Below are 20,950 nucleotides of genomic sequence, written 5' to 3' on the forward strand. Positions count from 1 at the left end.
TTCCTGCAGCAATGTCCTTTCAATGTCTTTGGCAGCAAAAGGGTGAAAACCTGCTAGAGCAGTTAATATTAGGAGCAAAAGCAGGAGGAGTAATGAGTGACTGATCTGTGACTTTAACCTTGGCCTGTCATGCCACACTGTGGCCAGTAGATGGCAGCATTTATTGAAGTGTCTCCTCTGTGCCAATCTGTTGTGTAAATCGGTTGCAAACATGACAGTGCAATGTCCCCAGTGGGGGCTGTAGTGAGCAGCAGCTGGAGTTCCAAGGATTACCCATACCTGCTCTTACAACTTGCACACCGATATATTTATTGTTTATCTGATGTTTCACTATCATTGTGTAGTTTGCAGGGCATTCGGTAGAGCAGCAGTGGCTACTCCCAGAATCCTTCTTAAGCCCGGAGGGCAGCAGTCTGATTTGAAACTTGTTGCTTCTCTGCTATTACTGGACTCCACTGCTGTTTTTGCAGGCAGAGGGTTGTAGTTCAATTGAGTTGGTTGAGTCACACGCTCGGGATTGGTTTTAGAGTGACCGCGGTTATCCATCTCTGCACATTACAATAAATACATTTTCCATGCTGAGGAAAATTGCTTCTTTCCAGATGGAGAAAGAAAAAAGACTAATTCACTAGGGCAGCTTGCCCCCATTCTGTACTCCCATCTAGCCTGCTGGGGGTCCAATCCCAGAATCCTAGGCAGTGTTCCTCCTTTCTCAATATTTCAGCAAGGTTTTTTTGTTGTCATAAACTGGGCCAATATAGCTGCTGACTCAACCTCTCCTATTGGCCCATGTGTGGGGTATACCAAGCTGATATCTGGACTAAAAATGGCTAGATATCTAACAGGCAGGTTTGAAGGACTGCATTGGCCCATTAATGTGGCCCTCACCCAGTGTGCCTGTATACGCCGGCATTTTCTTATCCGATTATTAACTGGGAGCACATGTATGGGTAGCCAAAAGGGGCTATTATGATTATTATTATGGCTATTCAATGTGACAACAGCTGTGATATGATTAAGATATCTTAAATTGGAGGCCCAGGTTTTCTGGCATGGTGCTTGGTGGTGGCTAAATTAACCATGTCTGAAGGGTAAGACTCTGCCTTTACAATGCCCTATTGTTGGGTTATATGTTGTGCTCTAACTAGTACTTTTTGTGTTGCTAACAGGGCTTGCCGTCATGCATTCACAAACAACCAACCAGCTGGATGTTGGCAATAACCCCCGCGTGGGAACGAAGCGCTACATGGCCCCCGAAGTTCTGGACGAGACCATCCAAGTGGACTGTTTTGACTCCTACAAGCGAGTGGATATTTATGCATTTGGTCTTGTCCTCTGGGAGGTGGCCAGGCGAATGGTCAGCAATGGTAAGTCCTTTGTGCTGTTTTCCCCTGCCCTTAATGACACGGGCTGGCACCCCCAAATCCCCTGGCGCCGGGCGCTGTTTTGGAGCCGTGTAAATATGTTTCTTGTTACAGTTTTTGTGTTGAACTGTCACCCACTCAGGAGAAATCTGCCTTCACATTGCAATATAGCTTCCCTGGTACGGCCCCTGCCAGCTCGGGAAGGATGTGGATTCTGCTATGGAGGAAAGATGGTTATTTTGTAGAAAAACAACTTGTGATTAAAGGGGAAGTGTTGCTTTGGGATCTGCCCGACTGTGCCGCAACCCTGTATAGAAACATTGTGCTACTGTATAAAGGTGAAATAAAGCTCAATAAAATGTTAGTCTAGTGGCTATGGGCTTATGTACCAGCCCAGGGCAACCGTACCCTTTAAATCTGCGCCTATACAATTACCCCAGTAGCCGCTCATTTATAGCATGTTTTGAATTTGAACTTTTTTTGCCCCAGTCTTGTCTGGCTTTACAGATATAAACGCGGGCAGGGCATATGTTCACTGTGCTAATAATTCTGTGTTGCACAAAATTTATAAATGGCCCCCACTATGTGTATGTATGTATGTATGTATGTATAACTTTATTTATAAAGCGCCACAAGGGTACGCAGCGCTGTACAATCTTACAGAATACAAAATTACACACAGGGAGGACAAGTGATATATATATATATTTATTATAAGTGCCATGTGGTATGAGACACAGTAGGAAGGAGGTCCCTGCCCCGTAGAGCTTACAATCTAAGTGGTTGGGTAACATACAGGCACAAACTGGAAGGTAAGAGTGCACCAGGTATGGGCATTTGCCCTTAAGCGCAGGACTGGGCAAAATAATGTCTTAGTGCTCAGAAGGTAACAGCTGAGCTTTTTCTTAAAGAGAGTGGGTGAGTTTTCCCTACAGAGGGATTCAGGGATAGAGTTCCAGAGGGAAGGAGCAGCGAGATAGAAAGATGTGTGTGTGTGTATATAAAATATATTTTGATAGTTCCCAAAAACCCCTAAGCAGCCCAGAGCGCACTGAGTATGTGCAGTGCCACTGACACTTAAAAAATGGCCTAATATGATCCAAGATGGAGGGCTGCAAATTTATAGGCCTGGATCATTACTGTTTTTGGGCTGCTAAACCCCTGGGCTAGTGCAGTGAGCTTATTATATTGCATCAAACGTTTCTAGCTACCATCTGTTTTGACCTTTAGTTCCCCCTGTTAAATGAAGGAAATAGGTGGTATTATTGGCTGGTATCACTGCTTTATATAATAGATAGAGATTTGCTGCAGTTTTAGACCTCAGTGGTGTGTAACAGTGCGCTGGGAGAGTACAGGGGGAAAGGTGGGAGCCTAAATGGTAAAAGCCATTGTTTGCTTGGGCACGCTGGCCAATGGTAAAGGTGAAATAAAAATCACGACACAAGCCTTCTATAAATAAACCAGAGAAAGGCACGTTCTGTGTCCTGATTTGGAGTGTTTCCCGGTAGACGGGTTAGATAAGGTGAGGTAAAATTAGGTAACTGAATCCATAACCTCACTTTGCTGATCGACCTCTGTCGCTTTTGCTTGATTCATGGGCCGGAACTTTCCAACTGTAGCCCTGTAGCTGTAGTGCGGCTGAAACTGCTGTAATTCATATTGGGCAGCCTTGGCAAATATAGGAGTTTAATACGCAAGAGCCATGAGTATCAGTAAAGTATATCCTTATAAACGGTGCCTAGTGATGTCATCCGTTATAATCTGAGCTTAGTGATGTCATTTGAGTCACATGACTCGCTGAAACTTGGGTATTCTAATATATAATGTACCCCTGTTGTAAAATATGAGGCCTTTGGCATTGTGCTTTCATATGGTCATAAAATGATATCCTGATTTTACAGTAGGGGGGATACATTATTCCCTATATCATTAAACTTCTTCAGTTCAGCCCCCCTTAAATTTCCAGTCTTGGGCCGGGTCCCCCTCCGAAAGGTCCAGCCTGGAGCCTGGGCCTCCCCTGAAGATCCAGCCTGGGGCCAGGGCCTCCCCCGAAGATCCAGCCTGGGGGCCAGGGCCTTCCCCCCAAGGTCCAGCCGGGGGCCAGGGCCTTCCCCCCAAGGTCCAGCCGGGGGCCAGGGCCTTCCCCCCAAGGTCCAGCCGGGGGCCAGGGCCTTCCCCCCAAGGTCCAGCCGGGGGCCAGGGCCTTCCCCCAAGGTCCAGCCGGGGGCCAGGGCCTTCCCCCCAAGGTCCAGCCGGGGGCCAGGGCCTTCCCCCCAAGGTCCAGCCGGGGGCCAGGGCCTTCCCCCAAGGTCCAGCCGGGGGCCAGGGCCTTCCCCCCAAGGTCCAGCCGGGGGCCAGGGCCTTCCCCCAAGGTCCAGCCGGGGGCCAGGGCCTTCCCCCCAAGGTCCAGCCGGGGGCCAGGGCCTTCCCCCCAAGGTCCAGCCGGGGGCCAGGGCCTTCCCCCCAAGGTCCAGCCGGGGGCCAGGGCCTTCCCCCCAAGGTCCAGCCGGGGGCCAGGGCCTTCCCCCAAGGTCCAGCCGGGGGCCAGGGCCTTCCCCCCAAGGTCCAGCCGGGGGCCAGGGCCTTCCCCCCAAGGTCCAGCCGGGGGCCAGGGCCTTCCCCCCAAGGTCCAGCCGGGGGCCAGGGCCTTCCCCCCAAGGTCCAGCCGGGGGCCAGGGCCTTCCCCCCAAGGTCCAGCCGGGGGCCAGGGCCTTCCCCCAAGGTCCAGCCGGGGGCCAGGGCCTTCCCCCCAAGGTCCAGCCGGGGGCCAGGGCCTTCCCCCCAAGGTCCAGCCGGGGGCCAGGGCCTTCCCCCCAAGGTCCAGCCGGGGGCCAGGGCCTTCCCCCCAAGGTCCAGCCGGGGGCCAGGGCCTTCCCCCCAAGGTCCAGCCGGGGGCCAGGGCCTTCCCCCCAAGGTCCAGCCGGGGGCCAGGGCCTTCCCCCCAAGGTCCAGCCGGGGGCCAGGGCCTCCCCCAAGGTCCAGCCGGGGGCCAGGGCCTTCCCCCCCAAGGTCCAGCCGGGGGCCAGGGCCTCCCCCCCAAGGTCCAGCCGGGGGCCAGGGCCTCCCCCCCAAGGTCCAGCCGGGGCCAGGGCCTCCCCCCAAGGTCCAGCCGGGGGCCAGGGCCTCCCCCCCCAAGGTCCAGCCGGGGGCCAGGGCCTCCCCCCCAAGGTCCAGCCGGGGGCCAGGGCCTCCCCCCCCAAGGTCCAGCCGGGGGCCAGGGCCTCCCCCCCAAGGTCCAGCCGGGGGCCAGGGCCTCCCCCCCCAAGGTCCAGCCGGGGGCCAGGGCCTCCTGTCAAAGCTCCAAGCCATCTCGGGGCACCACTGTCCATGGCATGTGCTGTAAATGTAACTGTTTTGAAGTGAATTATATGAGTGGATTTTTGGAAAAGTATTGTATTTTCTGGAAAGACTACTAGAAATAGTTTCATAATTTGTCTTAGGGGCTTTCGAATAAATTGCTGGCGGCTGAGCTTTGTGCTTTTCTGTAACGTTCCTGGTGTCCCGATACACGCAGCGAGGGGAAACCCAGAGTTATTGCCGCCATATGGATGTAGTCAGTATGAGCTCCCCACCGAGGACTCGTTCGAGGACCATCCAGACGTCTTGGCTTTGGTTCCGCTTATCCACGGATTGTGTTCATAAAGGCAGGGGATAAGGGTTATGTCTGGCACAAGAAGGGAAAATTGAAATTCGAATGCAATAGCCAAGCTGCTCCAGACTGAATCCATATTTCCAGCTTTCTTTTACAAAAAAGGCATGTTTTATTGATTTTGCTGAGCATAAATACTCCTCACATTCTGTCCAAAATAAGGAACATCTGTTGTTACAAAAACAGCTCCCCGGCAGGTGTGAGCAGCACCTAGAATAACAGATGTTTTTGTGTCTGATAAAGCAATTGCTTTTTCATCAGAGGAATTTCAGTGCTTTGCCAATACTTGTCTCACCCACTTCCTTTCTCCCAGCAAACGGCCTGGTACATTGAATAAAGCAGCCAGACACCTTTCCACAGAAACACTGATAATAGTGACTGACTTGTTTTGTCTTATGTGGCTTTGTGCTCACTTACTGGGGTTAAACAAGGGTAGGGTTTCCCCTGCTTTAAAAGGGTGGCTGGGACACATGGGCCACAGCAGAGACGGGGCCTGCAAAGCAGCAGTAGCGAGTAGGAAGAGTGTGGGGAAGATTTTTCTTATAGTACAAATTAACCTCTGATAAGGGACTGCGGCTGTGGGATAGCAGGTATAGTAGGGAGAGATGGTGCCTATAGTAGCAGTGGGATAATAGCCTCTGGGAAGGGACTGGGGCTGTGGGATAGCAGGTATAGTAGGGAGAGATGGTGCCTATAGTAGCAGTGGGGGGATAATAGCCTCTGGGAAGGGACTGTGGCTGTGGGATAGCAGGTATAGTAGGGAGAGATTGTGCCTATAGTAGCAGTGGGGGGATAATAGCCTCTGGGAAGGGCTGTGGGATAGCAGGTATAGTAGGGAGAGATGGTGCCTATAGTAGCAGTGGGGGGATAATAGCCTCTGGGAAGGGCTGTGGGATAGCAGGTATAGTAGGCAGAGATGGTGCCTATAGTAGCAGTGGGGGGATAATAGCCTCTGGGAAGGGACTGGGGCTGTGGGATAGCAGGTATAGTAGGGAGAGATTGTGCCTATAGTAGCAGTGGGGGGATAATAGCCTCTGGGAAGGGACTGGGGCTGTGGGATAGCAGGTATAGTAGGGAGAGATGGTGCTTATAGTAGCAGTGGGGGGAAAATAGCCTCTGGTTTTTGGACCAAGTTCAAACCTTGTGCTTTCTGCTATCCCTAAAAGCCTGTTAGATCTTTTACCCTGTAATATGCTTTGTATATTATGGTCCCTGTTGTCCCTCATTTATATTAATGTGGATTTCATGTCCCTCTGGAAAGAAATTTCAACATCCTGTTTTGCAAAGAAGTTCAAGGTTTCCTGCGGCCGGTGCCTATATGTCAGACTTATCTATATCACGCTCCAGAATAATAAACATACATGTGACCTGTTACCTACAGTGCAGGCAGTTTACATTTGTCCCTCTTGGTCTGCTTTATATTTCCCATTTCTATATGATAAGGGTTGGCCCTTGTAACTGCCAACATGGAAATTCAATTTACATTCTTCCTTTCTATATCCATGGTTTTGGTGGAATTGAAGGTGTTAATTCCTTTTCCGAGCCCGTGTAAGAGATTAGTAGAGGCTTAACAGAGCAGAGAGGATTAGATCTATGGTTAGCAGTATCCTGTTTTTTGTTTTTTTTCTAAAGCCTTTTTCCTCAGCAAGAATAGATAGCATCCAATAAAGCAGCAAATTGCGACTGTGTGTTGTATAATCAGGGTCCATTTACTAAAGTCGCTGCATTTGGTGCCATTTATTGCCTTTATGTGTTTGCACTAAGACTGTCGTTTAACTCCTAGGCATCGTAGAAGAATACAAGCCTCCTTTTTATGATGTTGTACCCAATGACCCAAGTTTTGAAGACATGAAGAAGGTTGTCTGCGTGGATCAGCAAAGACCAAACATTCCCAATAGATGGTTCTCAGATCCAGTAAGTATTGCCGGTCACACCCAAAGCAGGTAGACATGTTCAATTGATTTGCCCCCATTTTTTAATATTGCAGATTCTGCCTCGTCTATATATTCCATTGTTCTCTGTCCTCCACCAGTCAAAGGGCAATGGCCCAGAAAGTGCTCTTATTGCCAGACACTTGAAACTACATTGCCTGTGCTTCATGGTGCCTTGTTGTGGGTTTCATGGCAATTCTAGAGCAAAAATGAATTGGAGAACCACAGTCCGCCTGTGGCGTTGAGGCCTGCATAGTAGGTCTTTGGGTTATAAGTCCTTGTACCCAAATAAGCAGATGTCTCTCTGGAATAAATTCACCTGTGATAGTATACTTTTTATGTTGGATGCTCTTCTCTTAAGTGGCTGGGGATGGTGGGAATTGTAGTTCAGTCGAAGCAGCTGGAGAGGCACAGTTTGACCATACCTGCTCTAGATGGGTCCTGTTCCTAGATTACTCCGAATGAATCACCTTATTATCTCACTCTGTAATAAGTAATCCTCTTTTCATAATAACCACGTAAGTCAGTTGTCTTAGTAGAGATTTTTCGAGCTTTTTCCAGCCCACATGAACCACTTTCTCTGCTTCCTATGAAACTCAAAGTCCTTCTGTGTCCATACTCGGGGCGTAAGTAGCTCGCAACCCCTGGAAAATGTTGGCCCATTCCCATGTTGAACTCAGCTCTCAGTACCATACCAACATTGGACATATGATTAGTACAAGGGGAATCCCCTATGGTGCTGTAGCTGTAGGGGATATGAGAAAATCTAGACCAGTGATACCCAACCAGTGGCACACCAGCCCCTTTAATATTGCTCCCAGTGGCCTCAAAGGTGCCCATTTTTAAATTTCTGGCTTGAAAACAAGTTTTGGAAGCACAGAGACACAGTTTTACTCCTAGCAGAGCCTCCAGCAGCCCACATGGAGCTATCAAATAGCCAATCACAGCCCTTATTTTGCATCCTAAGAAACTTTCATACTTGTTTGGCTAAAGCTTGGGGATCCCTGATTTAGAAAGTTGTCCTCTCTTTGGAGAGTCCTGTTACTGCCATGTTTGGCCATATGCCCAACTATTAGATAACGTTTCTCTGTTCATCCATTAACTACGCCTCCTCCCTGCTTCTTGTTTGGGGATTATAATACAATTACAGATCCATAGAATGATAGTGGCCCAATGGCGGTGATAAAGCAAAATATTAATACAATCACCTTTCACTATATCCATTGGAAAAATACATTGAGAAGACAGAATAGTCATTTCCTTTCAGATCTATCCCTTTTCTAAATACAAACGTTATTCATTAGTGTATTTCTTTGGAGAGGTGCATTAGCCAAATTAATCACGGATTACCCCTGTGCATCATTATCTACTGTTGGCAGTTCAGTGTATTCTTGCAAAGTAAGCTCCCGTTAATTGATGCTATCTAGTCAACGTATTCACAATAAATACCTTCCTGGTCTTTCTTGCAGTTTGGTTGATCTGACAGTGTTAACCACAAATGATGCTATTGGTGCTTTCAGAGCCATCACATCTATAATGTCGGCTACGTCCATATATATTGTAGTTAGAGCAAGTGGTATCCTATCAAGTTTCTATGTAGATAGTTAATGACTTTAGAGGGGCTTTGCAGAAATGGTCAAAAATTTTATAATAATTTAATATGTTCTTATATGTCAAAGATGGAGCAAATGGTGTCCATCAAGCCTATATAAAGATGACTCTATGGGGCTGATTTACTAACCCACGAATCCAACCCGAATTGGAAAAGTTCCGACTTGAAAACGAACATTTTGCGACTTTTTCGTATGTTTTGCGATTTTTTCGGATTCTTTACGAATTTTTCGTTACCAATACGATTTTTGCGTAAAAACGTGAGTTTTTCGTATCCATTACGAAAGTTGCGTAAAAAGTTGCGCATTTTTCGTAGCGTTAAAACATACGCGAAAAGTTGCGCATTTTTCGTAGCGTTAAAACTTAAAATGCGCAACTTTTCGCGTAAGTTTTAACGCTACGAAAAATGCGCAAATTTTCGCGTAAGTTTTAACGCTACGAAAAATGCGCAACTTTTTACGCAACTTTCGTAATGGATACGAAAAACTCGCGTTTTTACGCAAAAATCGTATTGGTAACGAAAAATTCGTAAAGAATCCGAAAAAATCGCAAAACATACGAAAAAATCGCAAAATACCGATCATTACGAAAAAAACGCAATCGGACTCCTTTCGACCCGTTCGTGGGTAAGTAAATCAGCCCCTATGACTACATGGATGACAAGGCATGACTACACTTTGTAGAAGTGTCAAACTTTTTAATGTAGACTTGGTAGATATGTCCATATATGTCGAAGCTGGAGAAATAAGCGACACTTGAACATATTTTTGGAATGTTGGAGCTAGAGTAAGTGGTGTTCCATCAAGCCTTTTATATAGATAGGTATGGATACTAAGGAGCTATAGAGGTATGAGCAACACTTGAATGTATTTTTGGGTGATATGTCCATGCTTGTTGTAGTTGGACCAAGTGGTGTTCCACCAAGCCTCTTTATAGATGGATGTGTCTACCAAGAGGCTGTGCTTTGCAGAATTGACCTACACTTAAACAAAATCTTGGAGGATATGTCCAGGGTGCAAGTGCTCCAACAAGCCTCTGTTTAGATGGGTGTGACTACATTGCAGTTATGACCAACACTTGAATGTGGTGTTCTATCAAGCTTCTATATAGATAGGTGTGATGACCGAGGGTACTATGACCATCATTTTTTATAGGCAACTGGTTTGTTTGTAGAAATGAGACACTTGAATATACTTTTGGAAGATATGTCCGTGTATGTTGGAGCTGGAACATCGAACCTTTGTGTGTATAGTTGGCAGCTACTAAGGGTCTATGCTTTGCAAAAATTACCAACTCCCAAACAGTTCTCCATCATTTAACTAACCCATTCTCTTTTCCTTTGCAGACTCTCACAGCGCTCGCTAAGCTGATGAAGGAATGCTGGTATCAGAACCCCTCGGCAAGACTCACAGCCTTACGCATCAAAAAGACTTTAACCAAAATTGACAATTCTTTAGATAAACTGAAATCTGACTGTTGAAAACTCTTACTGACACTGCCATGAAATCTGTGCATAGTTCGTGCCGACAAAGAAGAAAACACACAGTGCTTGCCCGAGGCCGAAGCGCAGACTTTTGTTTCAAGCAGTTCATTTATAAGGGAAATTCTCACAAAGAGATAATTTGACAAAGTGCAAAATTGCGCCGTATCCCTTCTGCCGTTGTTATGGCTGCGCGGGATAAAGTCAGAGGCCTCAGGTAGTTTGTGGAGAAAAGTACAGAGAAAACAGATTTTTTTTCTTTCATTTTGAAACAAAATTGCCGGGGGGGATTTGTATCGTCGATTTTTGAAACCGTAAATCTGCACGGAACGTCACACCCGCTACACCTAAAGCATTTGCGCTACCATGTTGCATTCAATATATTTTCAGGTTATTTCTTTGTGAAATGATTTCCTACAAAACACAATCGTAGACACTACATGGCTGCCTGTTTGAAGACAATCCCGCTTCGGAGCGTTACTCAGAGACTTGCGGACTCGCTTCCACGCCAAGGGCTGGTCGGACGTTTTTTTGCAAAGATTTTGGGTCTCTGAGGGGGCACAGAATATAGAACAGGACAGATCTGGGCATTAAAAAAAAAAAAGATGATTCTGGAGAAATGAGAGAAATTTTCAGCGTTATCCCGATCACTCCTACGGAAAAGAGGAAAAAAAAGAAACAAAAACGGAACTGGTGATTTTTTTAATCAGCAATATTGCGTGTGCTTCTCTGTTTTTTGCACTAGCAATTTTTTGCATTCCTTAATTGCACTGTTACTGTTAATTTTAATGACAGATGCCAAATATATGGTTGGCCGTGTATGGATCTGTGTTTCCGGAATATACCAATTTATTTTGGGGAGGGAGGGGCGGGGGGGAAAAAGGAAATGGAAATGTGTCCGATTTAGCTGCATTTTACACGTGTACTGATGTTTACAATAATGCTGAACATTAGGAATTTTTGTTGTCTATACAAAACTTTTGCAAATTATTTATTACTTCGTGCACTTAGCGGTTTCCAAGCAAAACTGATCAGTGCCGGCAGTTAACAGCTCTATCTCGTTGTCCTTTTCTTTTTATTTCTTTTTTTTTTTTTTCCCCCTTTTACACAACTAATTTTGTAACACAGTAAGCGATTACTTCTCAAATATCACATTATGATGTCACGTTACGTTCTCCATATTGAGCTGTGTGTGTGTGCGGTCTGTATCAGTTTCAGTTTAGAGAACTAAACATTTATCGCTGTCACTCACCATCTTTTTTTATTTTTTTTCCTTGCTCGCCTTTTAACTGACATAGGAATTAACAACATAAAGGAAAATTTCAATAGAAATTTAGGATATTATAATGGGGAGATGCATTTCTTCTAAGCTATATAATATGTGCATTGTTAACTCTGCCAGAAAATAACTATTTTGTTTTAATCTACTTTTTGTATTTAGTAGTTATTTGTATAAATTAAATAGAATGTTTTGAAGTCTAACAAGGGCTTTTTTTTTAATGTTTCTGTTGTAACTGTGTGTATTAAACACCCTGGGGCTTATTAAGTCGCAATAGCAATGCTACAGGTAATACTGGAAACCATTTTACTACCAAGTTGTACTATGTTTTTTAGGCCAGTATCTTCAATTAAATAGTCCAGTGGCCTCTAGCCTTTTGTAGCTATATGGTTTAATCAGCTGTCCAAATATTTTTTGGAAGCAGCGGCGTAACTATAGAGGAACTGAGAAATAAGCCCCAAAATGAAAAGTGAAAACTGAAAAGTATTACAATTTTATTTCAATCCATTAAAAACTCAAGTAACCCCTTACAGACATGGCCTAACGCGCTTCATGCTTACCCAGCACTTAGTCATAGGCTCCAACACCAAACCACCCTACAGGGGTATATACAGTATACACATATCGGGAAAGGCCAACCCCTCCCACCCTTAATAAAAACAAATCAAGGTGGGGGGCCCATGGGATAGGGGGACCTGGACAATGGGGTCAGCTTCATCTATATTCATAGAAACCCCTCTCCCCAACTGCACTTATCTACACTGGCTTGAGCGGACGGGGAACGGGTGGGCACAATCAATTTGGTGGGCCGGTGAAGAGAGGGCTGGTTTCTATGGGGTCTATGAGCGTTACAGTTATGCCAATGTTGCTGGCATCCCTCTAACCCTACAAATGACAGAAGAAAGATGCATTGGAAAAGGTTGGAATAGAAAGCTAGGTGACAAAAATATTAATACTTAGGAGTAAGTTACTTTCTGTTTACCAGGGTCACAAACTGGATTTATGCAGAAAACGTACATAAACATTATATAAAATTCTGTCTAAATTGTCAGATTGAATGGAAGCCATGATTCATTGTAAGAACCATTTCTCAACCCCTTTTAGGTTCTCCCTCAGTTGTCGCTTTGTGAAGTGATGGATTTTGGGATTTGAAGTCTCTGCTTTACACAGAATCTGTGCACTGCCAGAGGGACTTTATTTCAAAAATGTGATCTATTTGGTGGCCACCTTCCAGCCTGCGGGAGACTGCAGTCTTCTCTAGACTTTTAGGATTCTCCTGCTAAACGCTGTAAAATGACCTAATTTTCCCATTTTCTGTTGAATTTGAGGTTTGCCCATTTAGTCATCTCAGTGGACAATTCTGTGTAACTTACACCTATATTCACATAAGGCTAATGAATGGAATTTGCTGCTTGGAGAAGAGCTGTGTACAAAGCACAGAGAAGAACCCAGAAATATAGACAACACTTGGCAGGCAAGTATTTGGCAACCGGCACTGTATATTGTAAGCCCTAGGCCACAGAAGCTGGTAAAATTGTGTGCTGGATATAAGTATGTATTTCAATGACTTTTTTTGTGGTTTGGTATAATAGATATATATAGATATATATATATATATATATATATATATATATATATCTATATATATCTATATATATCTATACATATCTATATATATCTATATATATATATCTATATCTATCTCAAAATGTAACACCACATATAAAATACCCAAGAGCCATGAATGTCTTTCTGGTCGTGGCTCCTCAGTGACTTATAATATCCCTGTATTTTACAACAGGGGGTACATTTTTTACTAATATATATATTACAGGGATAATATTCTTAGGATCTTTCTGCTCAGGGAATAAGGAAACGTAGGGAAGTGTCAGTGCTAAGGCAGGTACTATATCTTAACTATTGCACAGTTAACACCAGGGCCTGTTAGAAAACATGGATCTTAACCAGAGCTGACCAGTTAAAGTCCCATAAGCCATAGGTGGCCCTCCAAAAGATTTGATGGACCCTCCGGCTACTCGTAATCTGATATCTTATTTGTGGTATACCGAAAATAGTCTGTCTGCATGGAAATATCTGTGAAAGCACAGGTATGGGATCCCTTATCCGGAAACCCATTATCCAGAAAGCTCCGAATTACGGAAAGCCTGTCTCCCATAGACTCCATTTTAATCAAATAATATAGAATTTTAAAACTGATTTCTATTTTCTCTGTAGTTATAAAACATTACCTTGTAATTGATCCCAACTAAGATATAATTAATCCTTATTGGATGCCAAACAATCCTATTGGGTTTAATTAATGTTTTATTGATTTTTTAGTAGACCTAAGGTATGGAGATCCAAATTACGGAAAGATCCCTTATCCGGAATAGCCTTGGTCCCAAGCATTTTGGATAATGGGTCCTATACCTGTACTGAGTACATAGTAATGCCTGTGTTGCTGTAGTTTTATGGTATCTCTACACAAGTTATGGATAAGTAAAAGAATTGTCCAGCTCCCCAAAATAGTATACCGGACCCCAGGAAATAAGACCACACCCCCTTTAGACTTTAGGCAAAGGCATCAGAACACAAGAGAGAGGAGAGAAGTAGGTGACAATGAGCTTGTGGTCAGTCAGCTGGGGAGTAAAGTGGAGCCTAGACAAGACTGAGGCTCATTTATTCTGACAATTTATCAGTTTTTTCAAACCTTCATTGTGTAACTTAACTTGTTTTTCTCAAACTCTAGCATATCATATTAAAAAAACAAACAAACAACAAAGCCTCAAAATGCCATTAAAATGAAAATTACGTTGTTCCATTCATTTTTAAAAGTTTGACTTTTGTTGATCTGTAATATATGTTGAACAAAATACCACCTATTGGCTTCTATAGGATTTTTTTGACTGAAAAATCTTTAAAAAAAAATGATATCCCCTTTGCTGCCATTAACTTGACCTGTGGGAAAAAAAATACGATTTTGAATACATTTTTATAATTCACTGACTGACCATTCGTTAACAACATTTTAGCATTATTGTAGATATTTGCTAAAAAAAAATAAATAGTACAGGTATGGGATCCCTTATCCGGAAACCTGAAAAAGCTCAGAATTACGTAAATCCCATCTCCCATAGACTCCATTTTAATTAAATAAATCAGAATTTTAAACTGATTTTCTTTTTCTCTTTTAATAATAAAACAGTACCTGTACTTGATCCCAACTAAGATATAATTACCCCTTATTGGGGGCAGAACAGCTCTATTGGGTTTATTTCATGGTTAAATGATTCCCTTTTCTCTGTAATAATAAAACAGTACCTGTACTTGATCCCAACTAAGATATAATTACCCCTTATTGGGGGCAGAACAGCCCTATTGGGTTTATTTAATGGTTAAATGATTCCCTTTTCTCTGTAATAATAAAACAGTACCTGTACTTGATCCCAACTAAGATATAATTACCCCTTATTGGGGGCAGAACAGCCCTATTGGGTTTATTTAATGGTTAAATGATTCCCTTTTCTCTGTAATAATAAAACAGTACCTGTACTTGATCCCAACTAAGATATAATTACCCCTTATTGGGGGCAGAACAGCCCTATTGGGTTTATTTAATGGTTAAATGATTCCCTTTTCTCTGTAATAATAAAACAGTACCTGTACTTGATCCCAACTAAGATATAATTACCCCTTATTGGGGGCAGAACAGCCCTATTGGGTTTATTTAATGGTTAAATGATTCCCTTTTCTCTGTAATAATAAAACAGTACCTGTACTTGATCCCAACTAAGATATAATTACCCCTTATTGGGGGCAGAACAGCCCTATTGGGTTTATTTAATGGTTAAATGATTCCCTTTTCTCTGTAATAATAAAACAGTACCTGTACTTGATCCCAACTAAGATATAATTACCCCTTATTGGGGGCAGAACAGCCCTATTGGGTTTATTTAATGGTTAAATGATTCCCTTTTCTCTGTAATAATAAAACAGTACCTGTACTTGATCCCAACTAAGATATAAATAATCCTTATTGGATGCAAAACAATTCTGTTGGGTTTAATTAATCTTTTATTGATTTTTTTTTAGTAGACTTAAGGTATGGAGATCCAAATTATGGAAAGACCCCTTATCTGGAATACCCTTGGTCCCGAGCTTTCTGGATAATGGGTCCTATACCTGTACCATAATTTACTACTTTATTAGCATAAATATGGGCATGACACATGACTAATACAGGTAAAAATGATCATGTTGCTGGCTCTCAATGTAGGATTTACAGAACGGATCCAAATAACCTTTATAAAGTTGTTTAAAAAAAAAAAAAGATGGTGTTATTGGGTAAAACCAGGTGAAGTGTGCAGGTCACATACACAAACCATAAACATTAATAAATCATACAGTAACTACAGCATAGTAATGTTCCCAGCTGGAATGTTACAGTCTGATTTGCAGAAACCCTTAAATCCAGTTACCAGAAAGCACTTGAGGAATGTCTGCACAAGTGGTTTTATGGCTGTTTTACCACCGACCCTGTATACCTGTTAAAACATGTTTCTCAGGATGGTGTAAGCTACCTGGCGCCCATACATCCATAAAATGAACATTGATCCAAATAACTGTCCAGGCACCACCAGAGCGTCAGGCAACAGGACCGGGTTGTGACCATCTGCCTGGTTTAATCTACTAACAGTTATAGAATGGTTTCTACTATGCAACCGTAACATTCAGTGAATAAGGTGCTAAGCAACAAATCTCTAGCCAGTCCTTGTGGAGGTTGCTTGAATCCAGCTTATAGCAGAATGATTATGCCCCTTTCCTTAGAACAGTGGTCTTGGGCTTTATTAATTCAAGCCCCCTTTGGAGCGCCAACATTTGGTCAAAGAGACCATTAGCTAAAAACAAGGTTACAGATATTGGAGAGCCTTGTCATTCTGCCATCGTTCCTCAACTATCTAGGACAGGAGCCCCCCCCCCCCCCAACCTTTTTTTTTTTTTAACTCATGAGCCACATTCGAATGTAAAATGACTTGGGGAGCAACGCAGGATGGGAAATATTCCTGGGGGTGCCAAATAAGGACTGCTATTGGTTATTTGGTAGCCTCTATATGGATTTTCAGCCTACAGGAGACTCTCTGTGGCAGTACACCTGGTTTTCATGCAAACAAAACCTGAATCCAAGCCAAGAATTCCAAAATAAGACCCTACTATGATCCCACTGGGAGTAACATCCAAGGGGTTGGGGATCACTGATCTAGAACATAATCTCGCCTATTTTGAAGCTGGGCTTTTGGGTGGATCTAGAAGAGCAAAAAGGCATTCTCCCAAATCTTACCCTAACTGGCAATCAGGCCGACCACTGACCACCAAGTTGCCCTTCTCCCCATAGGAAAACTAGCCCCACATTAAGGTAACCAGTATCAGCTCCGCATGGAGAAAACTGTATGTCAGCAGTGGATGGTGGGTTCTATACTTAATTTGGGCTGTATTGTGTGCTTTTTCCCAAAACAGGTGTAAATGTAAATGGGGCACTTGAATAATGGGACCAGTTTGCCACTGAGCAATAGCGTCAGAACACTAAGGGGGAGATTTATCAAGACATGAACGCTCCGAGCGTGTTTATGCTGAATTTTTTGCGCCCGCGCGACTTTTCCGGACGCTTGCGCAAAAAATTTGGAAAGGCTCTGCCGCTGTTTACAATCGTTCAGTACGAAAATTCCGTGACTTTTGGATCACCGATATGATATTATCGTGACTAATACAATTTTTTCATAAGCATTTTCGTGATATTTGCGATCTTCAAAAATTTCTGTTTCCAATCCGAATTTTTCCCATTCGGGATTCGAACTCCTGTTTTGATAAATCTGCCCCTAAATGTGAGGCCAATCATCTTCTATAAGAAGAACAGTCATTTATAAAATGAACTAGAAGGGTGGCAGAGATAAGTAAAGGCAAAGGTGAAGACGAGCTAATCATGAGAAAGCCAAGCAGTGGATCAATGAATGTAACGTAATGTTCTGTGGACATCAAATCCCCCAAGTTCCAGCATTGCTATCAGGATAGTGTTGTCCAATATCAGGATTTCGTCCAAAAACCTGGCTGACACCATCATGATTTTCATTTGTGTACTCAAGAACCTTCAGAGTTCTCCCCATGCTGGACAACAACATAACACGGTCCTTTCATGTCAGGCAGTCCCTTCCTGTAGCGCACATTTAGCGTGACAGCCACACATTTTGATCTGCCCTATCTCACTGCCCTATCTCACTGCCCTATCTCACTGCCCTATCTCACTGCCCTATCTCACTGCCCTATCTCATGCAGTCTCAGGCCCATAGTTGGGAATTGTTTAAATGTTGTTTAGAGGGTTACTCTGTCCTTTAAGGCAGTGGTTCTCAACCTTTTTTGCACCTCGGACCGGTTTCAAGCAAGACAATTTTTCCAAGGACCAGGGATGGGGGTTGGCGCAACTAGTGCTAGTTAAATTTTATATTATGCACTTTACTATTAATATTATTATTACATACAGCTTAATAAAGTACTTTTGGCCCAGTAGAAAGCTCCCTGGGCTTTGCATAGCTGGTGTCATGGCTGTGTAACACATCAGGGAGTTGGGATCACAAGTAATTGGGACCAGAGGTGGCCCGGTTCAGCACGGCCTGGCACCGGTCCCCGGTCCAGTGGTTGGGGACCCCTGCTTTAAGGGGTCCCAGCCTGGAGGGATCTGGGGCAAGTGTCTTTGCTACCCCTAAATCTATAGCAGGGTGACCGTTTTCTCTATTTATCTGAAACCTTGTTATGAGCAGGCCCGGATTTGTGGAGAGGCCACAAAGGCCCGGGCCTAGGGCGGCAGAAATGTAGGGGCGGCATGCCGCCCCGCCGCAATGGAATTTTTAAAGTTTTTTTCAATACGGAGCAGTGGGAACTTCTCCCCACTGCTCCGTATGGGGCTTTAAATGTATGCGCATGCGCACTCGCGGGCGCGCAGGGGGGGCGAGGTAGGGAGACGAGCGGTTGTTCGCTCATTCGCTCATGCACATTGGGGGGGGGGGGGCGCGGGCCGTTCAACGGGGTGGCCTAGGGGGGCGCCGAAAACAAATCCGGCCCTGGTTATGAGCTAACGAAGTGCGGTGCAACTGCTTCCATATAATGGGCCAATTATTTACTATACCATGAGGCAGATTTATCAAAAATTGAATTTGTGTAATTTGCATGGATTTTTCCACAAAAAAGCTCAATGTTTAAAAAAGCACAAATGTTGACTGCTGTGAAAATAAAAAACACAAAGAATGAAAACGCAGAACAAATATGACTATGAAAACCTAAAAATCCTTGTTTTTGTAAATATTTTCGTGCTTACAAACAAAAATAGTTACAAAAACCTCTATAACCACAAACTGAAGATTGTTACATTTTGTCTAGTACAGCTCCTACTGACTTCTATATAACCTCTATAGCTTTTAGATGGCAAAGTTTTGTATTAGTGATTTTTGTGATTTTTACACTAGATAATGAAAAATTCATGTTTTTCAGTATTTAGTAAAACACAATTGTTAGCTCTAAAAAGTATGATTCAGGGAAACAAAAAAAATAGTCCCTATGTGTCAAGGAGTCAGATTATTATAAAATGGCAGTTATCCAACTAGGTCAGGGTTAATGCCAATGTTTTTATATATCTGTAGCCTTGTTATGAGCTAAGGGGGCCCAGCCTGAAGGCCAGTTAGGGGGAGATTTGGGGTGAGTGCTTATTTGTGCCCTGGGTACCCCTGGAACTATAGCGGGGTGACTGTTACCCCAATGTTTCTATATATCTGTAACCTTGTTATGAGCTAAGGGGGCCCAGCCTGAAGGCCAGTTAGGGGGGGGATTTGGGGTGAGTGCTTATTTGTGCCCTGGGTACCCCTGGAACTATAGCAGGGTGACTGTTACCCCAATGTTTCTATATATCTGTAACCTTGTTATGGGCTAAGGGGGGCCAGCCTGAAGGCCAGTTAGGGTGGGATTTGGGGTGAGTGCTTATTTGTGCCCTGGGTACCCCTGGAACTATAGCAGGGTGACTGTTACCCCAATGTTTCTATATATCTATAACCTTGTTATGGGCTAAGGGGGCCCAGCCTGAAGGCCAGTTAGGGGGAGATTTGGGGTGAGTGCTTATTTGTGCCCTGGGTACCCCTGGAACTATAGCAGGGTGACTGTTACCCCAATGTTTCTATATATCTGTAACCTTGTTATGGGCTAATAGGGGCCAGTACTGAACATGAGATTTTGGTTGTGTTTTTCAACACACATTCTGTCTGTTCATTTAGCAAAATATGAATCTTTGGGCATTGAATAGTGTTTTGTATTCTTTCTCTCTCTTTTTTCATTTGGTTCAGAAAACTGTTTCCTCCCCTTCTATTTTTAAAAATAGGACTGATGGATCATTGTTTAAGAATAGATCCATAGGAACAACAGTGCACCTCGTTGCCTTGATATTGTGGTAATGTTCTCACTGACTGATCTAACATGTACCAGCAAAAATATTTTAACTATGAAATGTTTTATAGCCCAAGAGCTGTGTTAACATTTATTTTTACTGTTTATTTGATATATTTATTGTGTGTGTTTGTATGAAATTGTTAATTTTGTTTAAAGGAAACCTATACCCCCCTTTTCTTTCAGTTGGGCTTATACTGTATAGAAAAGGTGCATAAATACTATATGAACTTCCAAAAACGAGCCTTTTTTTCCCCCAATATGACCACCTAGAGGTGGGTGATACCAGGGTGTTTAGGCCGAGGGCCAAACATTGGATCACAACCATGGAACGGAGTGTAAATCGCATCAACGAGCTGGGGCAGTTCTCGCCCTGATGGGATTTGTAAACCTGCCTGATTTTTGACCGGATATCTGCAAGGTCCGTCAGAGGGTCCCACACGAAACGCGTAAGGCATTATGTGTAAGTTTAAATAAACTTTTTTGTTTTTACTATAAACTTTTTTGAGCTACTATTTGACGTTTATTTGGAGTTTCGGAGTGCCTGCCTTTTTCGTGTTTTTCATTGATTTTCCCAAGTATGGCTCCTCAAGCTGAAGGTCTGGGGCATGAGCACCCAGACCCCTACTACTAAGGGTAAGACCTTTACCCCTTAGCGCTATGTATCCCTTTTGATTTTGGTCCCACACTCACAGGTAGGTAAACAAGGCCTGAATGGGCCAAATCAGCAGCGACCTGTGTATGGCCACCTTTAGGGTCATAGCTGAATGCAACCCCTCCCTCACCTTGTTCCATTGGGAAGTAATTGATTCTGGGACTTACAATTCCTCTGTTTGCTAAGACCTTATCAGACCTGCAAAATTTGGCAATAGCACAATATTATGTGGGATGCTACCAAATCTGATGCCCCCAGCTGTAATGTAAGTCAGACACCATTAGATTGTATTTTGTCGTATGCAGCAGCGTCCCACAAAATCTCCAGCTCATGTTAAAAAGTGGGGTATAGTACACTGATCCCCAAGTCACCTATTATAGTGTGTTATTTGCCTCACTGCTTTACTGGGGCCCATTAATTCGCTAGGAGCCCAAATGTAACCACGTGCTAATATGCTCTTCACTTTGCCAATGGCCGATCTACTGTGCGGTTTGCCAACAAGA

The 20,950-nt window shown here is 43.6% G+C and overlaps 1 protein-coding gene across 1 annotated transcript in view; it reads left to right on the forward strand.

Annotated features, from left to right (window-relative positions):
* The window catches only part of acvr1 (activin A receptor type 1), a 56,255-nt gene extending 45,553 nt beyond the window's left edge, over positions 1-10,702 (forward strand). Inside the window, 3 exon segments of the mRNA NM_001017357.1 lie at positions 1,170-1,367; positions 6,797-6,927; positions 9,901-10,702. Of these exon segments, the coding sequence (NP_001017357.1) occupies positions 1,170-1,367; positions 6,797-6,927; positions 9,901-10,035 (464 nt within the window). The 3' untranslated portion in view covers positions 10,036-10,702.
* The last annotated feature ends 10,248 nt before the right edge of the window (positions 10,703-20,950 follow it).

The sequence above is a fragment of the Xenopus tropicalis genome, chromosome 9 (assembly GCF_000004195.4).
Source record: "Xenopus tropicalis strain Nigerian chromosome 9, UCB_Xtro_10.0, whole genome shotgun sequence".
In the NCBI taxonomy this organism is placed as follows: domain Eukaryota; kingdom Metazoa; phylum Chordata; class Amphibia; order Anura; family Pipidae; genus Xenopus; species Xenopus tropicalis.